Raw genomic sequence first — 23532 nt, forward strand, 5'->3', positions numbered from 1 at the left:
CTGACCCCACATGGGATCACCATGAGTTGGAATCAACTTGCCAGCAACTGGATTTTTTTTTTCTACCCTGTGAAAAATGCCGAGAACAGTGGCCACCAGCGTAAGTGCTCAGGAGATATTGGTTGAATACATGGCTGCATAGTTATGCCACAGCTTTTGGTTCTTTGTAGGAGCCCACCTTCTACTGAACCTCATCTGTCTTAGGCCGATTCTCAGTTGCCAGGAAAGGGTCTCTAGTCCTGGGTCAGGGACCCATTCCTGAACCAATCAACTGTGATTGAGGAGCAGGATCACATTGTTACAACATGGCTGCCTGGAGCCACCCCTATGACCATGTGAATGAGAAGACTGTTGGCTCGGGGGATAGACAGACACCTGCAGAGGCAGCTACAGCAGGGGTGAGGGATCCTGGGGGATGAAGGGCAAAAACAATGGGCTTCAGGTGAAATTCGACTTCAGAATTGGTTTCTTAGTCAGGATTCTCTAGAGAAACAGAACCAGTAAGAGATATTTACATATAGATAGAAAGTTAGAGAGAGAGAAACTTACTTCAAGGAATTGGCTCACACCATTGCGGACCGCTAATGGGGACTGGCAAGTATAAGATCCATAGGTCAGGCGACAGAGTGGAGACCCCTGCAAACTTGCGTCCCAAAATCTGTAGGTCTGATGATGAGAAAAGAGTGTTCTGGCAAAATGTCTTTATAGTCTGGAGGCAGAACACACCCTAGCAAAACTCTCTTTTTGCTCTTAAAGACTTCAACTGATTGGACCCTGCCCACATTGTGGAAGGTAGTCTGCTTTACTTGAAACCAACTGATTTAATTATATGTAATTATTTTATAACAACAACTGTTGTTGTGTGATTAGGTGCCATTGAGTTGATTTTGATTCATAGTGACACCATGTGACAGAGTACAACTGCCTCATAGGATTTTTCTAAGCTGTAATCTTTATGGGAGCTGATCACCAGGTCTTTTCTCCTGTGGAGCGGCTTTCTGTTAGCACCCGAGTGCTTAAGCATTGCACCATTAGGGCTCCTTATAACAACAACTAGACTAGTGCTTTTCCAAACAACTGGACACCGTAGCCTAGCCAAGTTGACACATAAAATTAACAGTCACACTTGGTGTATGAGAACTGGAAATGAACTTGGAGGTATTTTGGTCCAGCTCTTCATTATTCACATAAGAAAAATGAGACTCAGGGAGGTGAACTCTTGCCTTGAACCATTATCCTTAATGGTGTTTCTGACAAGAGGAAAACATCTCAGCCTTTGGGATTTGTTGATTAAATTAGTACAAGCCCTAGAATTCCTGTTCCCAACACTATTTATAACCACTGTTTGTATTTGCTTCTTTTTGGTTATGTTCCATCCTATAAAGTAGGACTTTGATTTTTGTCTAACATTAACTAAATATAATTCATGAGTTCTAGTGAGGCGGATTTTGGTAGGGCATCTTTAAACAAAAATTTGATTTTCACAGTCTATGTATTTCTTCTGCCAGTGAGCAATTATTGAGGAATTATTTTGTGTGCTAGCCACTGTTGTGGGTAAAGAAGATACAGAAACAGATTAGATACCTTACCTTCCATTGCATAGCTGACATTGTATAGCTTACAGTTTACTAGGGATATGGACAAAAAAAAATTGAGAAGTGCAAGAAGGAGGAGTAGCTCATTCATCCTCAGGGAGCCTGAGAAAGCTTCCCAGAGGAGGCAATTTGATCAAACAAGTAGGAGTTAGGAACAAAGGGATGAAATGCCAGGGTGCATTCAGGGAATTACAGGTAGTTCCAAGTGGCTGCAACTAAGGGTGGCAAGTAGAGAATGGAAGAATATAATGACCAAAGAAGAAACAGTAGCTAGATCACAAAGGGAGTCCCTGGGTGGTATAAATGCACTCAGCTGCTAATCAAAAGGTTGGTGATTCAAGTCCACACAGAGGCACCTCAAAAGAAAGACCTGGTGATCTATTTCCAAGAAAATCAGCCATTGAAAACCCTGTGGAGCACAGTTCTGCTCTGACAAACATGGGTTGCCATGAGTTGGGATTGACTCAATGGCAACTGTTTTTTTAAGATCTCAAAGGGCTGAAGCTTTGAAATTGGACCAAAAGTAATCAGATGCCATTGAATGTTTTTAGGATATGTCATCAGTTTACATTATATAATGATCACCCTGTAACAGTGAGAGAGAGGAAAAGTGAGGGCCAGTCTGGGCTGAGGTTGGGAAGAGAAAATGAGAGTCTGAGCTCGGGTAGGGCAATGGGTCACTCTGGTGGGGTCCACAGGACTGGGTATTGATGGGATGTGGAAGTAAACGAGAGGAAGTTGTGTAGGATCCCTCGCTTGTCTGGGTGACTGGGTGGGCAGTGTTGACATTCTCTCTGGTTGGGAAGCAGGAATGGAGAAGATAACTTCCATTTTAGATTTGTTGCATGTAGAGGCCTGTGAGACAGCTCTGAAGCTCAGCAGAGCCTGGGCTAACAGTGACCACCTGGGGCCACTGGCGTGTGGAGGCACTGAACCATGGCCAGGGTTGGGTCACCCGGGGATGGTGTTTGAGAGAAGGGGGTGGGGCCATCAGCCAGAGCAGCCAGGAACAAAAGCATGTTATGGAGCAAGTCGAGCAGAGAACGCCTCTAAGGAAAGTCCAGGGAGGAAAGAGAAAAACTAAAAGGACTTTGGAAGCAGAGCAGGTGGTGGAGGGAAGCTTCAAGAAAGGGAAAGCCATCAACTGCAGCAAATGTGGCCAGGAAATCAAGCTCAACAACAGAGCGGCCCTGGCAGCGTGAAAACCTCTGCAATGTGCAATGAGCAAGGCCCCATGAGGAACCTAGTAATTGGCTGATGTTTCTGAAGAGCTAAATGTGCAGAGTTTTAATAAAAATGCTTTCAGTTTCAAGAATGTGTTTATAAATGAAGGTATATGGAATTGCAAGAACAGTCACAAATCTGTGGCGAGGTCAACTTGGATTTAAATCTCAATACCACAGCTTATTGATAGGGTGACTTTGAACAAGTTACTTTAATCTCATTAAGCCTCAGTTTCTTTACCTATAAAATGGGGCTTCTGCCTGCTTCATGAATGCTAAGGATTGCATAAAATAATGCTTGCCCCTCCTCTGCTTTTTCTGTATCATTCTTACTACCTTTTAATATACTGCACAATTTACTTATTTTATTTATTGTCATTCTCTCTGAACTAAAATAAAAGTTCTATGGGACCAGGGATATTCTTTTTCATTTAGTTCACTGCTGAATCCCTGAAGACCAGAGCAGTGACTTGCACATAGTAGTTGCTCAATAAGTATTTGTTGAGTGAATGAATGCAGGAAGGAAAAACACAGTGCTAGTTAAGAGCACGACTACTAACCAAAAGGTTGGTGGTTCGAACCCACCCAGAGGTACCTTGGAAGACAGGCCTGGTAATCTGCTTCCGAAAGGTCACAGCCTTGGAAACCCTATGAAGCACAGTTCTACTCTGCACATATGGGATCATCACAAGTCCGAGTCTGCTCAACAGCCACTGGCGGCAACAACAGACGCAAAGGCAATGATAGCACTGTTATTAATTCCTGTCGGGAGAAAGACATTACCAAGGCCCACCTTCAGAGTCAGAAGGAGCGTCTCCAGGGCCCAAGGTCCTCTAAAGGTCAAAGTTCCTGTTGGATTTTCTCCCTTCTACAAGGCCCTGCCCATTTTTGGAGAAGGAGGGCCCTGGCCCTGGCCTATTCTAGGGACAAGTGAGTCACAGACGAAGGAAAGCTGAGTGAAGGAGCATTGATGGAGGAAGAATAGGCAACAGAGAATTTCCAAACTCCCAGAGAGCTCCAGAGAAGCCAGAGCAGCAGAAACCCTCCTCTGGACAACCCCAGAGAGAGAAGTTGCTCAGACATCAAAGAGCCCTCTCAGGGGCCCACGCCTGCAGAGAGCATCTCAGCAACCTCTGCCTGAAAGGCTGGGGGAAAAATGGTGGCGGGGAGACTGCCTTCTCTGCCAGGACTGGTGTCTTCAAATCATAGCCAGGGAGGGTCTAGAAAATGAAAGAAAGGGTAGTGACTCTAACTTGCTTTATTAATCTGCGAGTTGGCTATGGCGGTAATGATGCTTAAATCTTTCATCTTCAAAGCCCCTTACAACATGAACTAACATACAAACAGGGTTCAGCCATGTGTGGCTGATTAGAAGGAATGTGTTATTCTGATGGAAAAGACTGAAAGAACTCCACTTCCCAATAGCATTCTGACTTGACACGTGCTAAATGGAAAGTCTGGTATCAAAACATAAATCTAAACAGAAACCAAAATAGCAAACACCACCATGCATTAATTGGACCCATTTACTTGTACCAAAACCAACATTCCCTCTGCCCCTTAGCCTCAGGGTATTTTTCTTTGTTGTTGTTGTTCATTTCTCTTTTTCCCTTTTCATCTTTCAATACATCCTTCCAAGATTCTCGCAACACACTTCAGAGTCCAGACTGTCTTATGGGAAGCATATGTCCTTGGAAATGTACTGTACCACACTGGTATCTTGGAGCCAGTTGTATTTCTGTCCTAGGATTAAGTGAGAATCAGCAATTGTTTGCTGGGCTGGAAGGAACCTCTGGGTTAGTTACTCAGCCAGGAGAAACAACACATAAAGCAAAGAGAGAGTTTCTAAAAGATCTCTAAGAAAAGAAGGGTATCTACTGATAACCTTTGGCTTTGACTCATTCATTCATTTATTTATTTTATGCATGCAACACTCATTGAGAGTTTACCATGTGCTAAGTACTAGGCTCAATGCTGAAAATACCAAGATAAACATGATCAGTACCTACACTTACAGCTTACAGTCCAGAGAGGGGACAGAGTAGCAGCCCAGTTTGACAAGACGGAGTCAGAAGTATCTTGGCAGGTTCGGGTCATGGGCAGGAGTAGAGGGCTGGTTAGAGAGAACTTTTCACTGAAGAGGATGCTTGTGATAAAGAGTAGGAGTATCCCTAGTGGTTAAGTGCTTGGCGGCGGTTCAAATCCACCAGCCACTCTATGGGAGAAAGATGTGGCAGCCTGCTTCTGAAAAGATTACAGCAGTTCTCCTCTGTCCTGTAGCATCGCTGTGATTTGGAATACACTCAACAGCAACAGGTTTTTTGTTTTGTTTTTAGGAGTGAGGGAGGAGCCCTGGTGGCACAATGGTTAAGCGCTCGGCTGCTAGCTGAAGAGTTGGTGGTTGAAACCCACCCAGCAGTTCTACAGGAGAAAGACCCAGTGATCTGCTCCCCTAAAGATTATAAGATAGAAAACCTTTCTTTGCCTCTTTACATGGGATCACTATGAGCTGAAATCAACAGCACCTAAGAACAACAACAGAAGTGAGGGAGGCAAAGGAGGGAGGGAAAGGTACTTTATATAGAGGAAACTATATATGTTACATGAAACAATATGAAACAGTTGATACTCAAACTATTTCATTACTGAAATGGTCCAGGCACTGCCCAATAGAGCAGATGGAGGCCAAAACTCACACTGCTGTGGCCGCAACTAGTACTTATGGGTTTCTGATCTTTCCTACTGATATGGAAAAATCTCGGGGTATATAGTTAAGTGAAAAAAGCAAGGTACAATGTAGGGTGTTAGAAGTGCTGGTGGTTATTCTTGGGGTGGCAGGGATGGGGGTAAGGGGTGCAGGAGAGCTTTCCAGGGCATTGGTTTTGTTTCTTGGTCTGGGTGATGGCCACACAAGTGTGTTTACTTCACGAAAATGAATCGAGCTCTACACTCAAGATAAATGTGCTTTTCGGTGTGTATGTTACACTTCAATAAAACAGTCAAAATGCAATATGATGCGTTAAGTAGGGCACGAGTCACTGTGGATCGCTCCAGCAAATAATGTGTGTAGAAGATGAAAATAGAGAGATACACCAAAGCCACATTATAAAAGCCTTATACACTGAATTCAGGGTGTTGAACTTTATCCTCAGAGCTTTGAGAATCTACAGAGAGAATCTGAGCACAAGATACCACTGAGAGATGTTTAAGAATGTGGCTTCTGGAGTTTAGCCCCCAGCTCCCTGATTTAGTTACTGTGTGTAAACTTCGATCTCTTCATCTGCAATATATGCTGATAATTGTTAACCTCTTAGAGATATTTTGAGAACTAAATAAGAGAATAAACAAAAATATTTAGCACATTGTCGTGTGCTGTCGAGTGGATTCCAACTCATAGTGACCCTATATAGGGCTCACTATATTCAATAATAAATATTTGCACTTTAGAAAGCTTACTCAGGCAGGAATGAGGAGAATAGATGGGGGATGGCCAGACCAGGAACAAATTAGAAAGCTTTAGAAGTAATCTGAGGATAACGGTAGTTCAGTGGCAGAATTCTCATCTTCTATATGGGAGACTTGGGTTTGATTCCCAGCCAACGCACCTCGTGCACAGCTACCACCCATCTGTCGGTGGAGGCTTGCGTGTTGCTATGATGCTGAACAGGTTTCAGCAGAACTTCCAGTCTAAGACAGACTAGAGAGAAAACCTTGATAATCTGTTTCTGAAAATCAGCCAACGAAAACCTTATGGATCACAAGGGGTCCAGTCTGCAACCAACCATGGGACAGGACCAAGCAGTGTTCTATTCCATTCCACTGTGCAAAGTAAAGAAGTAATAAGGGCCTTAGGCAGGGACAGTGAGAAGCAAAGGGATCTTAATATACCTGAGGAGGTAGCATCATGGATTTGATATGGGAGACAAAAGAGACAGCAAAGTTTAAGATAATTCCCAGGTGTCTGGCTCAGGTGACTGGGAATATGGTGATACTGTTAGAAATTCAAGAGTGGGGACAGACTTAGCGGGAAGATCATGCATCAAGTTTGGGACCTGCTGAGTTTGGGGATCCTGGGAATATCTAGGTTGTGATGTCCATAGGCATTCAATAGAAATGTTTGAGCTAAAGTCATAGATTTGGGAAGAATATAAGAAGGCATGAGAGTGGATGAGGTCCTCCCAGCATGGTGTACTGAGAAGAGCAAGGGGCCAAGGATGGAACTTTCAATAACATTGACTGTATTACTTTCTAGGGCTGCTGTAACAAAGTGCCACGAACTGGGTGACTTAAAACAACAGAAATTTATTCTTTCACAGTTCTGGAGGCTAGAAGTTCAAAATTAAGCATCAGCAGACCCTAGGGGAAGAATCCTTCTTTGCCTCTTCCAGCTTCTGGTAGCCCCAGGCATTCTTTGGCTTGTGGCAGCATAACTTCAGTCTCTGCCTTCATCTTCACATGGTTGTCTTCGCTCTGTCTCTCTGTGTCTTTTCTTCTCTTCTTATAAGAATACCAGTCATTTTGGATTAAGGCCCATCCTGCTCCGGTATGACCTCCTGTTAACTAATTATACTTTGCAAAGATACTGTTTCCAAATAAGGTCACATTCACAATTACAGGAAGTTAGGACTTGAATATATCTTTTGGGGGGGCACAATTCAAGCCATAACACCAATATTTGAAAGGGAAGATCAAGAAAAGGAACATATGAAGAAATATGAGAAGAAACAATTGAAGGAAACCAATTGGAAACCAAAGAAAAAACCAAGAGAGAGTGCATTTAACAAAGGCAAAGAGGAGGAGGGTTTTAAGAAAGGTGACATCAACTGTGATAAATGCCACAGAAACATCCAGTTAGATGAAGACATTGGTTCCTACAGTATGATGGCCATCGGTGACTTCAGTGAGAGCAATTCCAGTGGGTTAGTAGAGCAAAAGCAGGATTGCCGTGAGTGTGGGGTACATGGGCTGGGTGAAAGCAGTCAACAAATACAAATTTCTGTTAGCAGTCAAGGGGAAGGAAGGAGAGACAGGACAGGTTGCCAGAAGAGGATGAGGAGTCAAGAGATAAAGATAGACGAGCTCTGTAACTTTTACTAGTATTCATCACCACCCACTTTGAAGTTTAGGTTTTTCTTTCTTTCTTTTCTACCGTGAGTTTCTTCTCTAGAGGTCAAGGAGTAACTTGTATAACTTGGAACACATAGTGTATTATCATTTTAAATATTTTTAAAATAAGATGTTGAGGCATGAGTATATTCAGGCAAAGGAGCATGAAGAACCCAGATGAGAAAGGAGTCAGGACAGGGCTAGGAGCAAGGAATAAGGACCTCCTCTTCGCCTGCTGCTCCTTGGCGCTGTCCGCGCCGCACAGGTGGCCTGCACATTAGCGTGAGTGAGTGGACACTCATGCCTCTGTCCACCCTCTCCTTGCCGGAGCTGAAGCCTCTTCCTCCCACCGTCTGGTTTCAGTGGCCATGCAGACAGCTGGGAGCATCCTTCCTATACGCTCTCTGTGCTGGCTGGGTCTCCGGCCTGCTGCACACCGCTGTGAATGCTGGCCTCCATGACTTTCCTCATACTATCTCTCCGGCCCACTCTTCACCAGACCAACTCTGCCTTCCACATAAGAATCAAAACACACTCTTATCAGGAACCCCCACACGCCCCCTTCAATTATTCACTAAGTACACGTATTGGTTATTTTGCATTTCCCGAGAAGTGACTGTGAGTCATATAATAAAACTGGTCAGTGAGTCCACAAACCACTAATATACCCAATCCCTAATAAGGCATAAGCCAAGTGCTTCATTGGTGAAATCATAAAGATCCGGGAGGATTGCTCCGCAGCACCTAGTTTAGTGGTCCACACAGAGTAGGGCCTGTGCCGGACTGTTAAGCCCCTTGAGGGTAGCCTGGTCTCCTTCATCTTTTTACACCCCTCCCACCCCACCCCGTGCAGACTCACGCTTACCTAGACCTTTGATTATTCATTAATTCCACAGCCATTTCTGAAGCACCTATGAAGTGCCAGAAACTGTGCTAGGTAAGCTGGGAATTCAGCAGTGAACCAGGCAGAGGAGGTCCCTGCCCTCATGGAGTTTATGTTCCAATAAGGAGATGACCAACAAGGAAACAAACAAACACACACAATTACCACAGGCTGCAATAGTTTTTTTCTGGGTAAAAATAAACAGGGCAATGCAACAAAAAGGGGGGTGGGGTGACATATTTATGCTGAAACCTAAAGAATGATAAGGAAGAAGTTGCCCCCTCAGCCTTCTCTTCCTGTAAAATAGCTCCCGCCCTTTTAACTTTTCTTTCAATATAATCTTTGTTTAAAGGGATATAATAAAGTGACCAAATCCCTGGGTGGCACAAATAGCTGATGTGCTTGGCTGCTAGCCAAAAGTATGGAGGTTCGAGTCTACCTAGAGGCATCTCCGAAGAAAGGGCTGGTGATCTACATTCAAATTATCAGCAACTGAAAACGCTATGGAGCGCAGCTCTACTCTGACACGCGTGGGGTTGCCATGAGTAAAAACCAGGTCCGCAGGAACCGGGTTTTTTTTTAAGGTGATGTGTTATGCATTTTTCTGGTCAATGAGTCCACAAACCACTAATATATCTGATCCCTAATAAGTCATAATTTCTCTGAGGCTTGTTTATCCCACCTGTATCATGGAGGTCACAGGCCTAGGGACCCATGGAAGCATGATGAAGATTACCTGATAAAAAAGATGACTGAGCAGTGCCCAGCTACACGGCGCCTGCGCCAGTGCCGTCAGTCTGATGCTGCTGGCGGTTTGTCTTGCAGGTGAGCCGGCCTCATCCCAGCGACCACCCTATCCTGATCCTCTTCGTGGTGGGCGGGATCACAGTCTCCGAAGCCAAAATGGTCAAAGACCTTGTGCCATCCCTGAAGCCAGGAACCCAGGTACGGAGTCCTCTGATGCAATCCCGAGTCCTGAGGCAGGAACAGGAGCGAGGATACCAAGCGCCCCCTCCTGCCCTGTCTCCTCATCTCCTTCCCTTCCACCCATCCTCCTTCTGCTCATCCCATGGTCAGCCATCCTCCTGGCAGCCGGACCCAGCCCAACACTCCGTGGTAGAGTAGTAACTCTTTTTAGTAAAATTCATCATGACAGGTTAAATTCTGTCACCAAGCAAATCTACCCTTCAAAGAAAGAAACTCTGTTATTTGCAAAATAAACAGCTCTCCAAATGGGCGGGAATGGGAAGCAATGGAGGGAGGAGAGAGGTTCTCCTTTAGAAGCCCTCTCTGGCCTCTGGGCTTCATGGGCTAAAGTGCTATTATCCCCATTCCATTCTCCGTAAGGGCTTATATTCCCTGGTGTCCAGTCAACGCTTAATTACTCAGGAGTTTTCACTGCTTTCCAGGCTCCAGATAATTGAGGGGTGACTCCCAGGGCCACCTCCCAACAGTGGCAGTTAGAGGGCAGGGCCAGAGGAAGAGTTTGGGAAGAGGCACTGTCAAGACAATGACTAGTGTTTGTCTCCTCTGTAAGCTCTTGTCCAGTCATATCTCATTCCCCAACAAGAAGCTTGGTCCAATACCCCAGTGGTTAAAAGCACAGACCTTTTTATTTGACATCCCTGAGTTCAAATCCTGCCTCTGCCTGTTACTACCCAGGTGATCTGGGAGAAAAAAAAAAAAAAAAGCCCTTTAACCTCTTTAAGCCTCAGTTTTCTCACTTGGAAGTGGGGCTGAGGTGGCTGTGAAATGCAAGTCACATAAGGTTTGAGATGTGCTTCTTAGCACAGTGACTGACACCTGGCCCTCAATAAAGGGTGGTGACAGTTATTTTATATACACTGGGTACACATTGAGTCAACGGAGCTGGTCTACTGGATGGTACTGAATAGGTTTCAGCAGTTTCCAGGCTAAGATGGACTAGGAAGAAAGGTCTGGCAATCTACTTCCGAAAATCAGCCAGTGAAAACCCTATGGATCACAACAGTCAGATCTGCAACCAATCATGGGGATGGTGCAGGACTCGGTAGCATTCTATTTGTTGCCATGAGTTGGGGCTGACTCGGTAGCAGCTAAGAACAACAACAACACAGTTATTATCAACTGCTTCTGAGATGTCACTGCCCTGCTCTGCAGGAGGGGCAGCAGGAGCCCAAAGAGAGAGACATCAGGGAAAGAAAGGTCCCTACCTCTGGCAGTTCCATCCTGGCTGGGAAGCATATCCTGTAACTCAATGGGTTCCTCAAAAGCAGACCCTAAGACAGAGACATGAGGGCAGGTAGTTTACCTGGGAGGTGATCCCAAGAAGCAGAAGTGGGGGACTAGAGAAAGGGGGACTCCTTAAGGGCACCTTTCCACCTTAACTCCATTTCCTGACAACCCTCTCCTTGGTTCACATGTGATAGTCTAATGAAGGGGGAAAGCCAGAGAGGGTGCATTGTGGGCAAGTGAGGCTCAGTCTCCTGGGGTCCTCTGAGGAGCTGGATATTGTATGCCTCAGAATTGTCCTGCAGAGGACAGGGAGCCTGGGACACCTTCCCATCGACTCTCATCCCCCCTAGGGGCGTTATCTTCCCAACACAGGGAAGCTACCCAGCTTTGTGCCACCTCTGCAAACAGCTACGCAGCTTCTCTAACTCTGGAAAAACCAAAGCAGAGAGATGCAAGAGGGCACGCTTCAGGTGGGACCCTGGCAAGTGAGAGACCTGTGCTCCACAGGTGCATAGGCAGGTGGGGGGGTAGGGGGGAGGAAGGGAGGAGGGACAGGGCTGCTGCCTTTGTCTCCCACCTCCACCTACTCCCGTGCTTGTCCACTCAGTCGTCCAAAGGAGCGCCCATTCTCCTTCCGTGACTTCTCTCCCATTGCTCCAGGCACTTCTCACCTCTCCTCTGGCATCTACAGTCTATACTATGCAATGCAGCCCTGGACTGCTTGCTGGCTGGTTCATATGTGGTAGTCTCATCTTCTCAACCAAACATGAATTCCTTGAAGACAAAGGTTGGGGCTTCCCAGGCCTGAGCACAGGGCAGGAGCTCAATAAGCCTTGTGGTTTGATGGATGGATTGACAGCAAGAGAGCTGGCTGGGCAGGAGCAGTCAGTGTTGTTGGAATGGCTGGGCCACCCAGATTCCTGGCTGCCTCTAGCCATCGAGCCAAGGAATAAAATCTGAAAGTCTAGGAGCCACAGTAGGTTCTTGAGCAGGAGAGTGGCCACTCATTGGCTGTGACCATTTCCGCAGTGACTACCACCTGTCGTGTTCATAACCTGTCGTGTTCATAGCTGGTGAAATTTCCGATAAATTGGTCAATTCTGCCTCATTTCATACTCTATCAACAGTGTTAAGGATCTTCTTAATGAGTGATTGCCTCTTTGAGCAAGACTTTTTTTTTTTACCAGAACGCACACTTCTTGCCACCCCTGAACCAAATTCTTAGCTCTCCGGAACAGTGATGCATTGTAACAGCCTGACAGACATGTTAATCCCCACTCTAAAAGGAGAAAATGCAGATGTTTTCAAAGCTGTGTGACCTGAGTTTGACAACAGAGGCCTGGAATCTGCACTGGCTTTGCTGCAATCTGACCCTGTGCTCAGTCATCTGCAGAAAAAGCTTCTCAAAGAATTTTGGGCATAGGGAACAGCCTTGACTGCTACTTGTCCTTTGTGCAAAAACCTTTGCTGAAGAGTTAACAGGCCCTAGGAAGCCTCCAAAAGCAGCAGAGAAAAACAGAGAAGGAGTCGTTTATCATAGGGCCCTCCATATCCGAGCTTTTGAAAGGAGATGGATTACCCGGATGTTTACTGAGTGCCACCTGCTGAGGTGAAACTCCTGTTCTTAGACCTTTCTTAGACCGACAAGCAACTGCCCCAGCCCAGCAGCTAGCCCTCTGCCCAGAGCTGAGACATGACCAGCTTCCCACTATTAAAGAGTGACGGAAATTAGGCCTTGCTGCTCCAGCTGTATGCTAAATAGGACTTCTGTTGGAGATGTGTAAATTAATCAAAGGTCAGTGCTACTGAACGAACCTTTGCTCCAACAGACCATCAAAGACAAGTCAGGTAGCTAGGAGAATAACTCTGACATGATTATCTATAAAAACCCATTGTCACCGAGTCAGTTCTGACTCCTGGCAACCCCATGTATCGCAGGATAGAACTACTCTGTGGGGTTTTCTTGGCTGAAATATTTATAGAAGCAGATCACCAGGGCTTTCTTCTGTAGTGCCGCTGAGTGGGTTCAAACCATCAACCTTTAGGTGGTTGTTGTTAGATGCTGTCGAGTTGGTTCCGACTCATAGCAACCCCATGCACAACAGAGTGAAACACTGCCTGGTTCTGTGCCATGCTCACAATCGTTGCTATGTTTGAGCCCATTGTTGCAGCCGCTGTGTCAATTCATCTCACTGAGGGTCTTCTTCTTTTCCACTGACCCCATAGTAACCAAAAACAAAACAAAAACAAAAACCATTGCATCTAGTCGATTCTGACTCATAGTGACCCTGTAGAACACAGTAGAACTGCCTCATGGGGTTTCCAGGGCTGTAATAATACAGAAGCAGACTGCCACATCTTTTTCCCCACAGAGCAGCTGGTGAGTTCAAACCTCTGACCTTTCAGTTAGCAGCCAAGCACTTAACCACTGCACCACCAGGGCTCCTTTTTAGGTTAGTATTCGAGGGCAAAGTCTTTGTACCACCCAGGGACCTTGATTGTCTGTATCAGCAGCGATAATACCGTATCTCCACCACCCATCTGTCAGTTTGGCATCCTGTGGTGGCTCGTGTGTTGCTGTGATGCTGGAAGCTATGCCACTGGTATTTCAAATACCAGCAGAGTCACCCATGGTGGACAGGTTTCAGGGAAGCTTCCAGACTAAGACATACTAGGAAGAAAGACTTGGCAATATATTTCCAAAAGTTAGCCAATGAAAACCTATGGATCACAACAAAATATTGTCCAATATAGTGCTGGAAGATGAGCCCGCTAGGTTGGAAATCACTCAAAATATACAATAGCTGCAATAATAGACATATTAACAGTCATGAAGATGCCATAGGACCAGGCAACGTTTCTTTCTGTTATAGATAAGGTCACCGTGAGTCAGAGCTGACTGGACAAAAATAACAACAATGTTGTATCTAATAATTATATCCTGCCGTTAACATCCAGCCTATAATTGAACATCCCCAGTGATGAGGTTTTGGCTCCTCCCACTGCAGCCTACCTGAGCCTCGGAGGACTTCGACTGTTGTGAATGTCTACCCTAAATGAAGCCCAAATCTGCCTCCTTATAGCCCTCACTCAGTAGTGATAGTTCTAGCTCTTGGGCCACACAGAATTTAAAAGCCAACCAGCAAGGCTCATCCCCTCTTCCATATGACAGTTCTGCAGGCATATGAAGATAGCTTCCACATCCTGCTCCAGGTCTTCTCTTCTCCAAAGTGAATATCTTCAGTTACTAAAACTGACCCCCTCATGACGTAGATTTGATTCCCCTAACTGGTGTAGAAGCTCCTCTGTCCCTGTTGGGCTCCCTCTCTCATGCTCAACTGGAACTGAAAGCCATATTCTTGGTGTGGACTGATCAGTGCAGATGAAATTGGAGCCCCCTCCTCCTCCTCCTCCTCTTCCTCCTTTATATCATGGCCTTCAAGGCCCCATATGATCTTGCCCCTGCTACCCTTTAGGGCTTCATTTCCTACCATTCTTCTACTTGCTGAGTCCCTTCCAGCCTCAAGAATTTTGCACATTTTTAACTATTGTATTCCCAGTATTTCAAACAGTGTCAGGCACTTAGCTGGTGTTCATGAATGTTCATTGAATGTCAAACCTTGAATACTAGAAACTTTACTGTGTTATCGCAGTGGAAGACAAAACTAGCTCTTCTGGAAATCACACCAACCTGTCTATTCATATTGAAATTATGGGCAACTAAAACTTTGAACATGTCATCTGGAAAGACTAATTCCTAGAAAAAGACATAATGTTTGGTAGAGGGTCAGTGAAAATGAGGGAAACCTTCAATGAGATGGATTGACTCTATAACTACAACAATGGACTCAAACATTTTATAGATCTTGAAGATGGTGCAGGACTGGGCAGTATTTCATTCTGTTATACATAAGGTTGCTATGAGCCAGAGTGAACTTAACAACTAACAACAACAACAAAACCACTTTGTCTTTTATATCAATTCCTATTTGTCTGTATCTTCCCTATTTATTTATTTGAGGGTGACTTTTGGACCAAAGTATAGGAGCTTACAACGATCTCTATTAAATTGGATTAATTGATTATTCAACAAGCATTTGTTGGGCATCTGCTCTGTGCCGAGCACTGTTCTCTATGCTGAGCCAGACCAGCTCCTGCTTTCAGGGAGCTTCCATCCTAACAGTGAGAGACAGAGAATAAACAAGGAAACTCCATTCAGTGACGAGGGCCACAGAGGACGTAGGTGGGTGCTGTGGTGGGAAGTGACCAGAAGGAGGAGGAAGGGCCTACCTTAGATGACATGTGCTCCTCATGAAGAAGCCCTGGTGGCACAAATGGTTAAGCCTTCTACTGCTAACAGTGAGATTGGTGGTTCAAACCCACCCAGCGACTCCATGGGATAAAGATCTGGCAAATTGCTTCTATAAAGATTTCAGCCAAGAAAACCCCATGGGGCAGTTCTACTGTGTCACACGGGATCACCATGAGTTGGAATCAACTCAGCGCACCAAACAACAACAACCACCTCATGGCAGAGAAGGCATTTAAGCTGAGACTTGACAGTCATTCAGGGATTAGCTTCTGAAAGGAAACTGATAGAATTCATTTAAAGCACACCCAGAAATGAATTCTCTTTCACAAAAAGTGACAAGAATAGCATGAAAATTGGAATCCAGAAACTGTATTCCCACCACAGGCTTCAGTTCCTTCCCTGCTAGGCCTGTAGGAGTGTTAACCTCCTCTTAACAGGGCACGTTTTCTCTGTTCTCTCTGCCCCTGGCTGTTGGAGGATGTGCTGGTGATAGGAAGTGGTCAAGCTGGAGAAAGCACTCTTTTCTGACTACAAAGCAGGGTCAGGGAGGGCAGCTGTCCCCACCCCAGGCCCCAGACAGCCACAGGCACCAGCCAGGAGTCGTTCCCCAGTGCCCTGGGCTTTGGTGCACATGTGCTGACACCAGCTCTGTGTCCTCGTTCACTAGCTGCCTGGTGGCTGAGCTCTGTAACCTGATGGGAGGCAGAGAGGCCCGCAGAAGCCTGTGATTGTGGGAAGAAAATGACAGGGAGGGACCCTCCCAAAAATACAGGGAGAGGTCAGCTCAGGAAAAGGAGGAAGACAGAGTGGGCAAGTTGACCTTGCCGTTCCCTGCTGTCCCTGGGCACATGAGTGTCACATACACATGCCGTCATGCAGCGCTACATTTCTGGAGTTGAACACTTAGTGAGGAGTGATAAGAAAAGAAAAACAGTAGACCCTGAAATATGCTCACATACACACAATTTTGCACACATCCCTAGGCGTTCAAGAATACCTAAATCCTGACTCTTAAACCTGGCTGCACGTTATTCTGAAGTTGATGGGAAACTCAGGGAAAGGAGTTGGGTGATATTAAACAAAAAACAATCAGAAGGGACAGAGGTGATAAGATGAGCTGAAATCTCACACATCCAGTTCTTTAAAAACCAGTTGCCATAGATTCCGACTCATGGTGACCCCATGTGTGTCAGAGTACAACTGGGCTCCATTGGGTTTTCTGTGGCTGATTTTTCTGAAGTAGATCCCTAGGCCTTTCTTCCGAGGAACCTCTGAGTAGACTTGAACCTCTAACCTTTCAGTAAGCAGCTGAGCGTGTTAACCATTGGACCACCCAGGGACTCCTCTGCCTCTCTAGGAGATCCTCAAAAGTATAGCATGCTAAGCCCGAGGGCAAGAGAAAGCAGGTCAAATGGTCCACATAAGCTTCCCAGTGAGGATTGATCATGACCGATCAAGCCCATTTATTTAATCCACTGTCCCACTGGGTTGATGTTTAACACAGGCGTATGAGCATATGCATGTACACGTGCAAGTGAAGATGGATAGTACAGCGCATATGACACGTGTTCAGAAAATATTTCATCAAATGGATAAAAGTGCATGTTGGTCGCTGTGCCCATGTGGGTTCATTTTACTGGGAAAATGAAAGAAAGAACATAAAAGGGATTATCCCCTACTCCTTTCCAATTGGAGTCCCTGAGTGGTGCAAACAGTTAATGCTCTCTGCTGCTAACCAAAAGGTTGGAGGTTCAAATCCACCCAGAGGTACCTTGGAAGAAAGGTCTGGTGATCTAGTTACAAAAATCAGCCATTGAAAAACCAGTGGAGCACAGTTCTACTCTGATACACACAGAGTTGCCATGAGTTGGAATTGACTCGATGCAACTGGCTTTTTTGTTTTTTTTTTCCTTCCGGATCTCCATGTTAGAAATCAGAAGGATATGGAATCTAAATCCTAGACTGTTCTGCTTCCTCTGTGTTCAGCAGAAATACAGCAGGAAGGCTCTGGCACCTACAAATTATAGAGAGAGCCAAGAGAAGTGGAAAGCCGAGAGGACCATCAGTCTCTGTGGGCTGGGCTGATGGTGCCGGAGTTCCAGGCAGATGCAAGAACGAAGCCTGACAAGTCCCTCTTCCTGCTGGAGCGGAGCCCTGTGCGGAGTCCCAAAGGCTGCTTTAGGGGCTTGGTCCCATGGCTGTTAGGGAGGCCTGGTATCCTCCACCCCCATCTCACAGTCATCCAGAATATGCTTCTGATTACATATTTCTCCCTAGTCCGAGAGGCCTGTTGTTGATTAATGAGCTGCATCTTCAAATACTGTCACAATGATGTTGCCTGCAGTTAGCAACCTTTGTTGACAGCTAAACTATGTTTGTCTAACAGCTACAATGTAATTCAGGCTATCCAAAGAAAATTTATATCAATTAAATACCCTGTTCCTCATGTTTAGGTATAAAATCTATCTAAAGATTCTCTCCACTCTGGTTGTTCTTGTGGAAGGTGTCTGGTCAGTGGGTAGTGTGAGCAGGTGTGGCAGGATGGGCAGATCTCCGAGCATGCCGGGAGCACCTGTACTCCTCTGGCTTGAGAAAGAGGCTCTCTACCTCTGCTAGGCCTCTGCTCCCTATTGGTGGGTGGAGTTGAGTGGTCAGGAGCTGATGGGCCAGGACTGAGATCAGCATACTGTTGAACTCTGAATGACACCCAGGTCTAAGGCCCAAGTTGAGGAGAAAAAAAGAGAGAGGGGTGAAGGAGAAAGGGCAAGGACACTTAAAAGGACAGGAAAAGGATTAGAACATACAGAAAAAACAGTCATGGTGGGCAGTGATTGAGTCTCATTCATGGAAATTTTCATCCATGCTCTCTGTTGCCTGAGAAAAGACCAGTTCTCTGAAATGAATTCTTTGATGTTCAACTTGCCTGGTATCACACATTTCATGAGGCCTATATGGTGGCACAGTGGTTAAGAGCTTGGCTGCTAACCAAAAGATCAGCAGTTCGAATCCGGCACCTGCTCCTTGGAAAGAAACTCTATGGGACAGTTCTACTCTGTCCTACAGAGTTGCTGTGAGTCCACATCAACTTGATAGCAACGGGTTTGGTTTTTTGGATATTAGTAAAATTTATATCTAATAGGCCACTTACAGACTCTTTTGAGCACTTTCTTTTTCAATTTTACGTGTCTTTTTTTCTTATTTGGCCTATTTTTTAGAATGTTAAGAACTATTTTAGCCAAATAATGCAGAACTGCCCATAGTTGAAGGGGCTAAGAAATATTGAAAACGCTCAAAAGCAGCCTGAATACCAAAAGATATGTAAGATGTAAAAATATTTAAAAGAGCCATCAACTATTAGATTGTATAGGAAATGCTAGCAGTGTGACCCTACACGCTCTTCAAAATAGGAAGTTTAGACAAAGAGGTTTTTAGTTGAATTGATTTGAGACAAATTTACCCAAAGCTATTTGACCATCTTTTTTTAGTCTCTCTGAGTGAAAAGCTTTCTGCTGTCCTTGCTAAACTCACTGCCTCCTTCATTGTCTTTTTGTGCTTGTTCATTTATTCATTCATTCAATCAATCATTCAGTAGCTCACTATATCAAGGATCTGCTGCTACATGTCAGCCACTGTGATAAGATACAGTGAAAAGACTCAGCAAAAAAAAAAAAGAAGCAGGAAATTCAGTGAGAGACATAGGCAGCCTTGGGGTAGAGAAGGTCCAGGAAGGCTTCTTGGAGGTGGTGATGTAGGAACAGATTGTTGAAGGGCACATGAGAGAGGTCTTCAGGCAAAGGGCGGGGGAACCCATGTTTCAGACAACAAAGCAGCACCAAAATTCTAGTTACAAAACTGCGAACAGTTTAGGGTGGTTGGAATGAAGAGCTCTGGTGGTGCAGTTGTTAAAGCGCTCAGCTGCTAACCTAAAGGTCAGCGATTCAAACCCACCAGCCGCTCCACAGGGGTGAAAGATGTGGCAGTCCGTTTCTATAAAGATTCACAGCCTAGAAAACCGTATGAGGCAGTTCTATTCTGTCCTATAGGGCTACTCCAAGTTAGAATCTACTTGGCAGCAATGGGTTTGGGTTTGGGGGGCTTTGGAATGGGGAACTGGAGTGTGGAGTGGTGAGCAGCAATCGGATTCTAAAGTTCTGGAATGTCCTCTTCAGCAAGCCAGTAAACCAGTTGTTGTGGTGTCAGTTTCAACTCATGGTGACCCCAGGTGTGTCAGAGTAGAACTGTGCTCTGTAGGGTTTTCAGTGGCTGATCTGGGGGCTTATCAGAGGGCACTGGGAAGGCAATAAGGGTTCTAAGGCAGTGAGTAATTCCATCGGATTTACAGGTCAGGAAGATGGCTCTGGCAGCTGAGCCTCCCTCCCCCACCCCCTGTCACCTCAGCTCCAGTGACTGCTAGGAGCGTAATAGGAGAGTGCAGCCAAGGATGATGATAATGAAGGTGGTGACGGTGATGATGACAATAGCAGCTGCCATTTTAAGCCCTCAGGGGCCTGTCATTATATTAAATATGTCCATGTTTGATCCTCATAAAAATCATATGAGATGGATATTATTATTCCCACCCTACAGAGAGGAAATCGAGGCTTAGAGTGATTAAGCAAATTCTCTAGGGTCACCCTAAGGTTATGCTCTTAACCACACTGTATGACCTGGCAAGGATCCTTGGTCTCAGTTCTTTCTCCCCTCCTCCAAAGGCCCACTAACCTACTTCATCCATGAGCCTCCTCAGTTTTCCATCTGTTTCTTTTCACCCTTCCACGGAGCAGGTCCCAGACACAATCTAGTTGAGCCCTCAGCAGCCTCAGGCTGATGTGCTGTGTAAATACCTGCTTGTTTATGTGTGAGGAGTCTCGTCTTCATGTCCACAGTCTCTGTCAGCCATGGCTGGAAGCCCAGCACATGACCTGATAGCGATGAATTCTTTTGACTCAGTTGCTGCTTCTGTAGAAGAGTTGGCATCAGCTGAGCCTGTAACTCTTTCTCTCCAAGTTCCTCAAACTTGCCAGCAAAACTTAAGCATCCCCGAAGATTCCTTTAGCCCTTACGCTTGCCCTCACCACAGCCAGAGAAGAATCCCCCATCTTCGCACTGGGACTAAGTACCAAAATGGCTGGCGAAGGTGGGGGTCGGGGGAGCTGTGGTAAGTTAGGGAGAGAAAAGAGGAGCTTTGGATAATTACCAGCCTCTACTAGCTCAGAGGAGTCTGCTTATAGAGGGTGCACAAGGGATTTTCGTCTTTATGTATTTTTAAACATATATGAATAAGGACTTGTATGGGTCTATGAAGGAGTCCCTGGGTGGCAAAAGGTTGGCGGTTTGAATCCACCCAGAGGCACCTCAGAAGAAAGGCCTGGTGATCTACTTCTAAAAGGTCACAGCCATGAAATCCTATGGAGCAGTTCTACTCTGCAACACATGGGTCGCCATCGGTTAGAATTAACTCTACAGCAAACTGATTTGGGTTTTCCTGGTGGTCTATGAATCCCTAGGGAGTCCATGGACCTCCCATAAAATTATATTCAAAATGTGTGTATGAACATATGTGTATTTTTCTAGTGAGTTCTAAGCTTTCATAAGATTCAGAAGAAAGGAGGCCAGTGATCAATCACAAAACCATGTAAAAGAGCAGCTAACAATTACCTATCCCCTCTTGTGCTCTTCGTACAGGACCTCATGTAATCCTTGTTGCAATGCCATGAGTAGGGACAGTTTTCCTTCTGACACAGATGAGGCAAGTAAGGCTCCAAGTGATGTGACTTCCCAGGACATTTGCCAACCAGTAATAGAGCTGGGGTGGGCTCAGAGTGTGACTGACAGCACGGCCTGGCCTGGGAGCCCCCATTCTCAATCACCTCTTAGGTTAGGTGTAGAAGACCCGGAATAATGAAAAACCCTTTCCGGAACCATGTATTTAAATGGTGTGTAAGCTGTGTGTGGATGAGGGAGAGGTTCAGATAAAGAGTATGTGAGAATTCTAAGGGTGTGCTAATATTCACCCAGCTAAGGGCAGTGATTGTTCAGCGGTAGAATTCTCTCCTTCCATGCGGGAGGTAGATTCTATTCCTGGGCGATGCACCTCACGGGCAGCCACCACCTGCCTGTCGGTGGAGGCTTTCATGTTGCTATGATGCTGAACAGACTAAGACAGACCTGGAAGAAGAATCTGACCATCCACATCTGAAAATCAGCCAGTGAAAACCCTGTGGATCACAAGGGTCCTGTGCACAGCCAGTCAGGGGACAGGACCAAGCAGTGCTTCATTCACGTGTGCATGAGTCAGGAGCTGACCCAGCGGCAGCTAACAACATCCACTCACTGTCCTCAAGTTCTCATTACAGGGCCTTTGAAGAAAAATGTGTAGCACAAATTTCAGTGTATTTTTTTCCTGCCAATATGTCTTGGCTGACATTAACCATATTTTTTCTTAAGATAATTCTCTTTTAAGAACAAGAAAAATAAATGCCTCCAAAGACTAATGATTTTTTAAAAAACAAACTTTTTAATAACCCTCACTCCTTTCACAACAAAAAAGAAATAAAAGCTGTAAAATGCCTCCTTCTCTCTTCCCTGCCCCTGACTTGAGCCCCATCCTCTTTTCCTCAGCATTACAGTGTGGACTCTGCCTTTGACCAGTGAGCTAGTTGAAATGGGAGTTGGTTAGTTTGTTTGATGACACCTGGGACAACCTGCCTTGGGAAAAATAGTCCCAGTGTGTAGCCCCAGCTTGCACTGCTCCCAAAAAGAACAGCCAGTGTCACCAGGTGAAGCCCAGTGACACTGTGGGCCTTGGGATTACCTTCGCTCAGGTGGTAGGCTGTGGAATTCTGACTCTAGTATCTTTCTCCCTGTGTCCCTCCATCACCTTCTCACCTGTTGTCGAGTCTGCCCCGACTCACAGCAGCCCTATGCACAGCAGGATCAGGCTGTTGCAATCTATAGGGTTTTCACTGGCTGATTTTTCAGAAGTAGATCTCTAAGCCTTTCTTACTAGTCCATCTTAGTCCGAAAGCTCTGTTGAAACCTGTTCAGCATCATAGCAACATGCAAGCCTCCGCTGACAGACATGGTGGCTGCCATTGAGGTGCATTGGTCGGGAACTGAATCCAAGTCTCTCACAGAAGGTGAGAATTCTACCACTGAACCACCACTGCCCCCACCTCTTCACCTAAACCTATTGCCACCAAGTCGAACTCAATTAATAGTGACCCTATAGGACAGAGTAGAACTGCCCCATAGGGTTTCCAAGGCTGTAATCTTTACAGGAGCAGATCACCAGGTCTTCTCTCCCTTGCAGCAGCTGCTGGGTTCAAACCACTGACCTCTTGGTCAGGAGCCAAGGACTTAACCACGGCACCACCAGAGCTCCTTACCTTCTCACCTGTTGTTGTTGGGAGCCGTCGAGTTGATTCTGACTCATAGTGACCCCATAGGACAGAGTAGAATTGCCCCATAGGGTTTCCAAGGAGCAACTGGTGGATTTGAACTGCTGACCTTTTGGTTAGCAGCCGAGCTCTTAACCACTACACCACCAGGGCTGCTTGTGCAGAACTTTCACCAGGCCCTTGCAAAGCACATCACATTCCCAGCCCAGCCTTGGAAAACAAACTCTTCCAGTGTTGCATAGAGAAATCTGCCCCACAGTACTGGTACAGACTGAGGGAAGCAGGAAGGCTCACCACAACTTTAGGCCAGAGAGGCCCAGAGGTCCAGGGTAGATTAAAGCAGTCGTACTCTAAGCCCTTGATGACAGAGAAGTGACTACAGAGTCACTAAGACACTGGAACCAGTCTGCATAGGTTGGAATCCTGGCTCAACCACTTGCTGTGCATCCTTGGCAAGTTCCATAACTTTCTATACTTTATTTTCCTCATCTGCAAAGTGGGAATAGTAAATGTACCTACTTCATAAGGTTGTTATGAGAAATAAATGGAAATTAAATGAGATAATCCTCAGTAGCTGGCACAACATAAGAACTCATAAATATTAGCTGCTATCATCATCACCAGAGCCCTGGCGGTGCAGTGACTAAGAGTTCAGCTGCTAACCAAAAGGTCAGTGGTTCAAATCCACCAGCCACTCCCTGCAAACCCTTTGGGGCAGCTCTGCTCTGTCCTATAGGGTTCCTATGAGTCGGAATCGACACGACAGAAACAGATTTTTTTTTTCATCATTATTATCATC

At 45.6% G+C, this 23532-nt stretch overlaps 1 protein-coding gene across 1 annotated transcript in view; it reads left to right on the forward strand.

Annotated features, from left to right (window-relative positions):
* Positions 1-23532, forward strand: part of SCFD2 (sec1 family domain containing 2) — a 554994-nt gene that overhangs the window by 529661 nt on the left and 1801 nt on the right. The window contains exon 8 of the mRNA XM_049886901.1: positions 9633-9752. Within this exon, the coding sequence (XP_049742858.1) occupies positions 9633-9752 (120 nt within the window). The remainder of the gene's footprint in view (positions 1-9632; positions 9753-23532) is intronic.

The sequence above is a fragment of the Elephas maximus genome, chromosome 5 (genome assembly GCF_024166365.1).
Source record: "Elephas maximus indicus isolate mEleMax1 chromosome 5, mEleMax1 primary haplotype, whole genome shotgun sequence".
Lineage (NCBI taxonomy): Eukaryota > Metazoa > Chordata > Mammalia > Proboscidea > Elephantidae > Elephas > Elephas maximus.